Source organism: Physcomitrium patens, chromosome 22, assembly GCF_059467195.1.
Source record: "Physcomitrium patens ecotype Gransden chromosome 22, ASM5946719v1, whole genome shotgun sequence".
NCBI lineage: Eukaryota > Viridiplantae > Streptophyta > Bryopsida > Funariales > Funariaceae > Physcomitrium > Physcomitrium patens.
Window position 1 is genome coordinate 10,326,421 of NC_143431.1, and position 11,741 is coordinate 10,338,161.

The following is an 11,741-nucleotide window of genomic DNA, read 5'->3' on the forward strand; positions in this document are numbered from 1 at the left end:
GAACGTCATGTTCTTCCTCAAATAGATGACAAAATACAACGTGTTTGGTATCACGACTTTGGAAGGGACTCCCAATGTTTGGTGATTTTACTAGAGGTAGGAACAACTCCTGATGGTGTTCCAAATGTTTTATTGGAAGGAAGTTAAAAAGGCTTCAACAATGATCAAATAACTGGGTGGTCGTCCTACCTTGGTATGGAACACTACCGATGGTTGAAAGGCCCTATCAATCATCTTCGAAGAGAACAAAGATCAGAGTATGTGGCGAATACAATTCATCACATCATAGATTTTTTCAACATATAATGACCGCTCTTCGTGGAACTCATCTCTAGAAGGGGAGGTAATGTCATGGACATACACATGTAAGCCAATAATTACATGTATAAATAGATAGAAGTAAGTAAAAGTAAATAAAAGTAAGTTAATTCTATAGTATTTGGTATGGAAGCTTCCTAAAAGCTTCATAGACGCTGCTTTGACTTTAAAGGTGTCTTTAATTGACTTTTTGGATTAGAAACGTGGTCAATAAGTTGGCCATGTACCACACATGTTGTTAGCTTGAAGACCAAGCTAACTATATAGCCCACACGTAGAAAAACTTGCCTTGTAAGTCAAGGCATGTGTATTACAAAGTCAACACATATTGGAGGTCCTATAGAACATCGCCATATAGCCTCTAATTAGATAGTATATATAGAGACAAGAGTGAAGCCTTCTTCACTCTTATCAACTCGTTTCTTGCTTCTAGTCTAGTTTCAAGAGTCTCTAGTTTTCTTGTCTTTTGGCAATAGCCATTGCAGTTTCTCTTTCAATATACATACTTGTTTATTTATATTTTGTTACCTTTCTTTGAGTGAAGGCTCACTTGTCTGAATTGCTTTTTCATCAAGTTCTTGCCCTTGACAATACTTCAACTTCTTTGCATGTTCTTTGCATGTTCTCTATGGATCTTATTCAATAATTATGGTATATCTAAATGAATATTGTTCTAGTACTAGAATAGACCATGATAATTCTATTTTTGTAAAGTTGCAAGCTGATAGTTCTACAAGAGATGTAACAAATGAATTGTAGGTGACTCAAAGTCATGTTGTATAAATTAAAAAGAAGAGATTGTCTAATCTTTGAACTTATAGTAGTGGTAAACTACAAGTTCTCACAAATGTATAGAAGAGAATATGTTTCAAAGCTGCTACATTAGGAGGTATTGATGTTGTAACATAGGTTGTCTAATATGTGCATAGAAAATGTCAAGTTTCTATTAGTATTGATTTGGTAAGAAGGGTTTTATATGTTGTTGGGCTTAAATCAAAAGTGAAGTAGAAGAAGCCAAAATTGAACCAAAAACAAATTAAGGAGTGACTTAAATTTGCTAGACACCATGAACATTGGATCATTTGTATTATGAATATATTATCTTGTCTAATGAGACACAAGTAAATTGATTTTTCTCAAATGGTCATAGTTGGTGCTGGATTCGTGATAGACAATCTTATGATTTAAGACAATTTTAACAGACAATAAAATTTGGTATAGAGTTACATGATGTTCCAAGGCCTTGGCATCATTTGTAGAATTGAATGAAGAATAATTCAACATCAATACAAAGAAATCTTGTAGAGATATTTATTTTATACTATAATGGCTTATGATCTCCATCCCTCCCATTTAATTTTTCAACATGATAACAATTCCAAACATACAACAAAAAATATCCACCAATAGTTGAAATCACAAAAGTTTAGTGTTTTTCAATGGCTTGTATAGTCTCTTGATCTAAATCTAATTAAGCATCTTTGGATAAGGCTAAAACGCCATTTTAATCAATATCAAAGTGCTCCAATATGAATTTTAGAGTTGTAGGAGTGTATTGAGGAATGTTGGACTTCTATTGCACCAAAAGAGTGAAGAAGATTGTATGAAAGCATGCCAAAACAAATTCAAGCTATTTTAACTAGTTAAGGTAGGTGGACAAAGTATTAAGTTGTTTTATGATGGACAATGCCTAAATGAGTTACAAAACATAGTTTTTGTTGCACATGATTTTCTTGTACATATTTATGTAAAAGAGACATTTTTTCATAAAAGTATAGCCTACTCAAATTATTATCTTATGCAATTTATGATTTGTGGTGATCTGTTACCAATTTCTTGACATTGTTGAATCAAGAATTATATAAATTAAACTCAGTTTTACTACATATTGTGTAACTATTGCTAACACCTTGAAGAAGTGCCTAGAATAATTTAACATAGAACTCAAGGTAGAAAGACACAAAGACAATTAGGGCAAAGGTGATGTGTGAAGCAATGAACATGGTCATTACTCAAGTCACATAATGAGTTGATTTGAGATTTAGGTAGGCAATTTACTATTCCCTTGGTTGATAAGAATAATATTTAGTACACAGATCTTGCTGAAAATCCAGCGCACTAAAGAAGCACTAAACATTTTGACATTTATCATTTCTTTATGTAAAAAATGTCCAGTAAAACTCATACAAAACCAAAGGCAAGTGCAAGAAAATATCATAATATCTACAAATGCAGTACCAAGTTCATGACACAAAACAATGTCCTGATTTGAAGAGGCATACGCCCATGAAGTTTCAACTTTCCCCTCTACTTCATGTCTTATTCACACTTGAGCGAGATGATGTTGAGAACAAAGACGTAGCAACTACCCTTCACTCAATCCAAGCAACTGAAATTTACCACAAGATCACCGTTGTCTGCTTTACCAATCTATCCCCTGTATCGTTAGCCAGCTGCATAATCAAGCCAAGTTAGTTTCTAGGTCTACAAATCAGGAACCATAGCAACAGTCACAATATAATAATCTGTACCTAACGGCAAGCCGTAGGGGTTGTGAGAAGCCTTCGCTCGAGCAGGAGTCAACATTGTTCCAGCTCCAAGTTCAGTTCCCTGTACGCTTCCATCTGAACTGCCAGCCAAGAGTGGTGGAGGGGGAGGAGCAGGAATGACAACCTTCCGATCGATGTGAACTATCTGACCCACAACATATGGCGACCCACTGGGAAGTCCCTGCTCTTGGAAAAGAGCAATAGATTCTCCAGACAGATAATAATGAGGGCGATTGTGGTTAATGGCTTCAAAATGACCATTCGCATTTTGAAGGAAGACAGCAAGCCCATGAATCTCGAACCGCGTGAAGCAGATCTTCTCTTTACTTGCCTGCCAACCAAACCAATGAGGTTTCGTTAGTACATCGCTCCGTACCGTTAAGGTCGTCCGTGTGACCGAATCTGAGTATACTCAAATGATGATATTTGTTCGTGTACGGTTCTAATATTTAGATGTTAATGCGATTAAGTTCTTGAACAAGAAAGTGTTTCCAGAAGGTCAAAGAGACGTCTCTTAGACCTTTCCGTATAAATCGGCTATAAAAATTTAGGATATTTCAGCAACATAAAATCTTTTGCTCTGCTCAAGACACTAGTGCAACTACAGCCACAAATAAATAGAAAATATCAGTGAATCATCTACGGCTGTTAACACCTCCATTACAAATGTAATGAAAATACTCCATTATGAGCACCGATTATTAGACCATCCTAATTCCACAGTTACTGAACGCTTACAAACTTCACAGCATCTAAAAAGATATGTAATGCCATTAAAACAAAAGATCCAGAATTTGAGTAATATTTACGAAAGAGGATACCCAAATCAGTAAATTTTCAAAAGAGGTATTGCCAATTGTACCTGCTTGTCAAACTTGCGTTTCGAATAAAGATTTTTCAGAAGCTCAGCCTGATTCTCAAGATCCTTTTTTAGATGGGCTTGATTAGTCTCGGCAATGGTGCAACGTTCCAAAAGCTCACCACGTTGCTGGACCAGATTCCCGACTCTATCCGCAAGCACCCTGATTGCATTCCTAAACTCGCCGTCCTCGCTTCCATCGTTGACATTCGCACTGCTTAAATCAAAGAGGACCACAGAAAATTGTTCGGTCATTCAAAGCGTAAAAGACCTTAAAAATAATTAACCTGAATGCTCCTAGCGGACTTTAACGCACAAACACATACAAAAAACTATTAATAAATAAATAAATAAATAAATAAAGATAATGCACTCACCTAGAAAGAGAGACAGCCAGGGCACGAAGGGACTCCGCAAAACTGCTCGGATTGCCGGCGGGAGCAGTAATGCAGCTTCGTAAACGTTCCATCAATCCTCTGAGTCGAACACTGGTAATACGCAATGCGCTATACTCAGCAGCTCTTCGATCAGCTGCACAAAGGTTTGTTCGAGCCTCTTCTCTTGCTTCGTGCAGCCGGTTCTCCAGATGCGCACAATTCATCTGCAACATGATTACCAATTAAAAAAATTTAGAATTTGAACCATGCCGTAACTAAAGAAAGTGCCCTCAGCAGATGCAAACTTCAAAGAACAGATGGAGAATTGACAAAATACCATACCACACATAAGCCCCCAGCATTCTGCAGTGGCAAACTCAAGTTTACCAACCAACCTGGCATTCATTTAGAAGCTCGGCACTCTCATCCAACTCGCTAGTTAGTCGGGCAACCTCCGCTATAAAAAATTTGAGTTTATCATCGATGGCTATTAAGTGCTCGTTCTTTTCCAGCAAATCAGTTTGCAAGGCAGATTCTTCAAGCTCTCCATCCCTCAGAAAGGCATCTCCACCGTCAACATTCTTATCCAAAGCAGTACCTTGAACCTTAGCGCCAGCTAAAACTTCATTCAACTCCACATCATTGGTTCCTTGATCTTTTCCAGTGCTACCACCGTTCGGCGCATCAGGTAAACCTAAAATATTGTTTAAAAGCCGTCATGAATAATGCACCAAAGCAAATGTGCAAGGAAAACTAAATAATTAACTGATTAAGAAATTAAGAAATAAAAATCAAGACTGTCTTGCAACGATAATAGTGAGACAGAAAAAATCTCTTGGATCACTGAACACCATACTCTGTAAGAGCTACTAGATACTACAGAACATTTTATGTACCTTCGTTCCCGTCAACACCTTCTGCAGATTCCTCTTTTCTGGATTCCACCATGCCAGCATCCGTAACTGAGACTCCTCCTAAATTGGGACAAAGGATATTTCTGCGTTTTAAATTCAGCTCTTTTCCAAATAGCAGTAACTTCCTTAATACGTAAAGACTAACATAGGATAATTGTGGACCTTGTATCAGGGTCTTAAATATACAAAAAATTATAATCCAATTTTTTTAAATTGAAAAATACGTAAGTACAACATGTCCTTGAGAATGCTAATCCTAAAGCACAGAAGAAATCAATTCGCTTTTGTAGTAGTCCGAGGTAAAATGACAGGTCAAAAAGATAATGATCAAATACGGTCCCAACAACGTTGAAATCAACTACAAAATCAAAGATACTAGTAAATGAAGTGAAACGAAGGTTACAGTACCTGAAACGTCACTCATGACCTCATCTCCTCCCTCTCGAGTACCCTCTCTTCGGCCCCCACCAGAATCTGTCCTAGTATCAATACTAGCTGTAGAGTTAGCTTGCATATTGCTGACCATACCCTCGTCCATTGGTTCTGGAATTCCTACACCTCTCTGAACTCTCCCAACCCCATCACCAGTTATTCCAGAGGTCTCCGAAGAATCTTGACCCTGATCTGTCCTCTCTTGAACTTGATCGAATTCCTCTGAATCGTGACTTCGACGATGACCACGGTCATGCCTTTCTATAGAAGTATACTTCTGTAGTTGCATGTGCTGCTCAGCCAGGGTCTGTTCCAGGTCTCTTATGCGCTTCTCGTACGAATTACATTGCACCTGTCAAGATGTAAGAACTGATGTACTTAGAACCTTCCACTTCAGTAAGATACAACAAACAATAAGTGAAAGTAACAAAAACTATAAATCTAAATGTAAATAATTTTTGTCAACTTTCGTTATGTATGAAGAAATTGTTTATTTAGCTGTGACTGAAGAGCAGTGTGATCAAGCACAATACATACCTGTCGCATGGTTAACATATCTGTCAAATGTTTAGCATGTTCATCTTTCAAGTGCAGAGCCTCGGCAGTTTTCTGGGCTGCGTTTTGGGCCCTTGCACCCCTCTCCATCTCAACACCCTTCTCAGAGTCTTGACTATCACCGACACCTTCTTCAAGTTCATAATCTGAGTCTAGGTTACAAAGCATGGCTACAGCAGACGCCAGCTCTGACTTCAACCACGCATTTTCCACTTCCAACTTGCTGGTACCAGCTATCTCGTCAATTCCATTGGTATCTTCATCAGTGTCCAAGTCTTGTTCATCTTTGGTGTCAAGAGCACCTTCAGAACCCCCTGCGACGTAAAGCAATTCCATGAAAAAAATTACAGTGCATGAACGTTTTCAGAAGAAACATGAATATCTACTGTTCACTAACGAATAACCCCATGTTGATCCTCAAAGAAAAATGATATCATGATAAATCAATACAACTGCTACTCAGATACGCCAAGATAAGAGTCACCGATACATTGCAGTAAGAAATCTAACATATGCTTCAAACAAATGATAATCCTCTCTCCATGCTAGAAATGTGCAAAGTGCAAGGACATAGAATAACTTTTAGTCCAACAAGCAAGAAGACAATTAACAGATAGATTCGCTAGTTAAAAAAAAAAGGAAATAATCAATCCAAAAAAGAGGGCACTTCATAGAAGCAACTCCTCACCTGGTGATTGAGAGCCAGTGTAAGAAAGAGATCGAGACCTTCCACTCAGGTTTTGGTCGGGCCCTTTCATCAACCGTCCAACTAGGGACTCAGGAGCATACCGCTCGATATCGTTTACGCCAATGTCCAGAAGATTGGTGTCAAAAGGGGCAATATTTACAATGCATTGACTAGGATTTTCAAACAAGCCCATCGCTTGCAGTACTTCTCGCTGAATATACATACTCTGTATTCGAAGAAACTCTTCACGTCTGGCAACCTCCGCTTCCCTCTTCCTAGCCAGCTTCTCAGCCAGTTGTCCAGCCTGTAGTATACTCCGCCACCTTATCGTCAGTACGATTTCATGAACTTCATGCTACATATTCCGTAAATCCAAGAGACCAAATGTAAAAGCAAGTAGACGCCACGAGTGAAACCAAGTAGGAAAATAGATTCATAGAAGAAGCGCGATAGTAACTGATCATTCCATCAGATGCAACTACTGTGAAGCAACATATCAGACCTGATACAAAATTAGTGAAATGATAATGATAATAATAATCATAATAATAGGTACTTATGGCGTGAGAAAGACAAGAACGATTACCTGACCCATGTAGAGCTTCATGGATGCCTTACGTCGTACAACCTCAGCTAAGCATGCCTTGTATGAAGGACCAACCCGCCTAAGAAGCTTCAACTCTGAGAAATGATCGCTTTGACGAGCCATTGCTTCCTTGAAGACTGCCAGCTGGTTGCGCATGCCCCTTATATTAGACTGCAGAGCAGCTACATTCTGAAGCCGAGTATGAACGCACAAATTCATTTGATTTTTACTTTTTTTACTATGCTCTAAAAGGTTATCAAGTTCCATATCACATGCTTCCAATCGGGGAAGGTGGTTTTTATCGTGAACATCATACATTGGGCCAAGAGCAGAGACCGCATCATGAGGGCGTAGATTTCCGGAATATTGACCAGAGACACAATCGTCCACGAGCTTCTTCACAGTGTTGACATCCTTGCTGAAACACGGAAAAGAGAATTAATCCAAGAAATACATATTCTTGTTAGAAATTATATTCCTGCATTGAACTAATCGCCAGCCGAAATTCAGCTTCTAATACCAGAAAGAGGGATTCTAAACTCCCTGGGTCGCACAACCTTTGGGCACCGTTTAAATGTTGTAAGTGCAATAATTTAAGTGCTCGTTACTAACCTGAGAGATTGAACGATGCTAGATTGTTCTTCAGTGAATTGCATGTGATCATCGATAGTCTCCTCAAGAACGTGAACATCCACAGCTGATGGAGAGTCGGACAAATACTGTACATTTCGCTGTAAATCTACGTAAAGAAGCTTCAACTCAGCTACCTTGGACCCAAACTGTTTGTGGGAAAAGTTACATTGTTCAGCCCTTTCCCTAAGACTCGACTCTCTTACACAATGCAGTAAAGTTTTTCGGGTTTCGGTCTGAAGACTAGGATGCAGTTTGCACGCCCGTAATCGTTCTAAATCGCGCTCGAAATTTGCTAGCAGGTCCGAATGCTGCTTGTGCTGACGTGCATAGTGTCTCAAAAATTCTCCAAATTGATTGTCTATAACCTTGTAATAATAAGCAATGTTCCCCCGCGCAGTCTGAAGAGCCATTTCCTGAACCTGTTGTTCCCGGAGAAGCCGCCTGCAAATATCGAACTTCTTCTGGCTTGCACACAAAATCGCGTGGCCTTTTTGAAAGTGGTATTTGAATTGAAGCTCGTAGGACGGAAGAGCTTTCAAGGCAGGGTCACTTGCATCATCCAGAGGATGTCCTCCGGGCAGACTTGAAGGAACAGGAGGAATTTCCAACAGGGGCACCTCGGGATCTTCCGAAGGAGGAGGTGGACAATCAGCTACAAGACGTGAACGGTTATAAAGAAACACATGTCGACTGTCATCGGGAAGCTTGTAGACTCCCAGAGCGTTGTCTGACTTCAAACTTGTGTCTCCACAAAGCAGCATTTGCTCATGAAGAGGTATTCCAGTGAGAGAGACGAGAAAGTTCTGTATAACTCCTACGTTCGTAACAGGCTGGCAGTCGAAGTCAAAGGACTGACCGTTTTCAGCCACATGGATCAACATCTTGACGTGACTGAACAAACCCTTTCAATACACAGGATTTGCTCTCGCCTGTATTCCAAAACCAATGGAAATATAACTGGCAGATATGTACAAGACTATTTTATTCCACCAAATCTTCCTCTCTCTCGTTCTATCTCTCTCAATCGACAAGAGAAGCTACTGTCCGGGCTCTGCTGATTCTCAGCGAGAAGCTCCATGCAAACTGGCCGACCATATCTTTCTGGATGTGCAATGAAACCTCACTTCGTGATCACCTGCGAAGTCAATTACACGGGATCAACAATAAAACTTGATCGACCCTCTGTGTAACAACACATCCCTTCTCTCCTCCGAGAAAGACCTGAAACTTAAACACTGGATTCGCCAATCACCTTGACCCTACTATCTTGCTTCAATCAAGACAACGAGATCATGAGTGACACATCCATGATCTCCACCATCACTTAGGCAACACCTAATTACTCAAAATCTAAGTAATGCAAGTGGAGAAAAACGTCGGGTATTCTTAGGAAGGCTGTCCAACTCTCCTCTCAAACTCTATCCTCCTACCTCCAACCCCTCACGAAGGCAAGGTCATACTTCAGGGAAGCCAAGACAGTACATATATACAAATTCCTCCTCAAATGAGAGAGACTGGCTCCTGCTCGAAAAAAAGTATGAGAAGAACGTTCATGAGAAAACAAAATCTTCCACACCACAATGCTCACTCAAAATAATTAAACGACTAACGACCTGTAGTAAACTCCATGAAAATTACTGGGAAAGGTCAGAGTTTCGCCAGACGTAGATGTTTGGATGCATAGATACGCAAAGAAAAATCTGATCACAATTAGAATAAAAAGTAAAGGGTTACTTTCAAAAATTCCAAGTATGACGAACAGAGATAGTTAGTACGAGACCGAAGGATAAAAATCGGGAATGCAGTGATTGTAAAGCTTAAGAGCAGTATAGTTCAAATGTATGCATTCCAGACGGCATCTCAATGAAAATCAAGATATCAGACATCAACAAGGAAAATTGGACAAAGAAGGTAAATTGCAGGACATCTAAATACACAAGGTGCAGGAAGCAACAACTGCACAGAACAGTTTCTATACACTGACCTACCTGTTCCTATAACAATCCACTAAGACACTCCAGAAAGGCAAACAAACTATCTGAGAACAACATACAGAATCAAAGAATAAACAAGTAGACAAGTGAACCCAAAAATCACACCAGGCTTTAGCGAGGGTAAAAAGAAGCATTAAACCGTAGCTCCCTCTCACGCGAATTCCCAAGTCGTCAACCACTCTCCCGCCGATCGTTTCGAAGACATGACAACAGCCTCTAAATTCGCATCAAGGAAGATGCGGCGGCACAAGGAGACTAAGAGTGATACACAAGCATACTGCGAGTTAAAGCTACCACCTAACTCCAGTCATACTTCTAAAAATTGAACAAAATCGAAAGTTCAGGGCACCGTACACGGACATCAAACACTAAGTGTTGAAAGAATGTAGGATGAAAAGAGTCACGCAAGCTAAGGGCAATGTGCGTGCAACTTTGCACCAAAACAATAATTACGAGCAGCACTGCATGATCAAACCACAAAATCACTCGAACTCTTCTCAACTCGCAGGCAACAGCCAGCAATTGCGCAGATATGCAATTGGCCAAACGGTCAATGAACGTGCGAATTGCAGTTATTCACTTTTTCTATTCTCCATTTTCAACCACCTCTACCCTCCCTCCACGTTCCACGCAAAACCGCATCAACAACATCTCACAAACCTTCCTTACAACTTCCTACAACCACAATCCCTCCGACCAACCTTCCAGTTCCACAAACTCATCATGCTCCCGTCTGCATGCTTTCCACCCTACACTCACCCTATCACATCCACCAAAAATTACACGAAAAATACCTAATGCCGTAACTCGAAAAAAAAAAAAAACTCCATCAGAAAACTCTCCCAACCGACACTACATCAGACCGTTCCTTCCTTCCCTCCGCTCTCATCCTGCACCCATGACAACCACCGCCTCCTCTAACTCCTCTTTGCCTCCCTCCCTCTCTCTACCAACGCAAAATCCGCATCGTTCCCTCCCTCACCCCCCTCAAGTCTCTCCCACAACAAAATACACTGCCAGCCTTCCCCGGTTCCTTCCTTCTCTCTCTCTCTCTCGCTCTCTCTCTCTCTCGACTCAACCTCTTGTCTGAATTCTACAGAAAACGGTGGAGGAAATAAAATTGAAAACCCACGCAGCAACATAAGAAAACTGAGCTTCTTCTTCTTCTACGCCAGAGGAGCATCAGCAGACCTTGTATGTATCCTCACCGCACAAAGTGACATAGGCGGTGCAGCACCATAGCTGAAATCTCTCTCTGTATGACGTTAACTAATGCGAGGGAGCAAGGCACAAACCACACGGTACTGAGGAGGAGGAGAAAGAGAAAAAGGGGCGTAAAAGGAAGGACTGTCGAATGAGAAATGTCGGCACCGATGTGGCTGTGTTTTACCCACATTCGTTGAGAACCACCACTCTCCCACACATTACATAGGAAAGGCAAAAGGAACTTTTTATTACTTAACTTGGGTGTGTGCGTGGCAAACAGTACCTGCTTCCTTACACTAATCTCAGACAAACCCACCAAAGTCTTTCTGACTTTGCTTGCTTGCCTGAGGGTTTAGAGTTAATCTGAACTGAACTAAACTCAGTGGGATCGACTCCTTCTCTTACTGCAATTACTACGTCTCTCTCTCTCTCACTCTCTTTGTCTCTTTCTTCCTCCATTTTGGATACTTTTGACTAGTCACTTTCATTGACTGTGCTCATTGACGTGTGTGTGTCGATGAGCATCTGGGTTCGCAAACTCCCCTTAATGCCAAGAAACTCTTGCAACATCTTGACCTTCCACAACTGAAACCCAAGATCTGTGCATCTAAGGGGGGTAAAATTCACCTT

At 40.4% G+C, this 11,741-nt stretch overlaps 1 protein-coding gene across 7 annotated transcripts; it reads right to left on the reverse strand.

Moving 5' to 3' along the window:
- Nucleotides 1–2,454: 2,454 nt before the first annotated feature.
- On the reverse strand, nucleotides 2,455–11,293 carry LOC112274774 (autophagy-related protein 11). Of its 7 annotated transcripts, none has more exons than XM_090246004.1 (12): nucleotides 11,097–11,293; nucleotides 9,525–9,611; nucleotides 7,891–9,046; nucleotides 7,279–7,696; nucleotides 6,693–6,996; nucleotides 5,987–6,318; nucleotides 5,426–5,801; nucleotides 5,000–5,077; nucleotides 4,499–4,797; nucleotides 4,104–4,327; nucleotides 3,730–3,940; nucleotides 2,455–3,198 (listed from the first exon to the last, which is right to left on the reverse strand). In XM_090246004.1, exons 3-12 carry the CDS (start codon nucleotides 8,790–8,792, stop codon nucleotides 2,803–2,805), a joined length of 3,540 nt encoding a protein of 1,179 aa, XP_090102130.1. In that variant the 5' UTR covers nucleotides 8,793–9,046; nucleotides 9,525–9,611; nucleotides 11,097–11,293; the 3' UTR covers nucleotides 2,455–2,802. The 7 variants fall into 7 exon arrangements, with proteins under 7 accessions (XP_090102130.1, XP_090102132.1, XP_090102129.1 ...); XM_090246006.1 differs by having other exon boundaries at nucleotides 11,114–11,196; XM_090246003.1 differs by lacking the exon at nucleotides 11,097–11,293 and adding an exon at nucleotides 10,011–10,148.
- Nucleotides 11,294–11,741: the final 448 nt, after the last annotated feature.

Excerpts from the sequence above, each read along its gene's own strand:
- LOC112274774 (XM_090246004.1), bottom strand. The coding sequence starts at position 8,792 with ATGTTGATCCATGTGGCTGAAAACGGTCAGTCCTTTGACTTCGACTGC. Across the intron at positions 5,802-5,986 it reads ATATGTTAACCATGCGACAG|GTGCAATGTAATTCGTACGA; the intron begins GTATGTATTGTG and ends ACATCTTGACAG. Across the intron at positions 3,199-3,729 it reads AACGCAAGTTTGACAAGCAG|GCAAGTAAAGAGAAGATCTG; the intron begins GTACAATTGGCA and ends TTTGGTTGGCAG.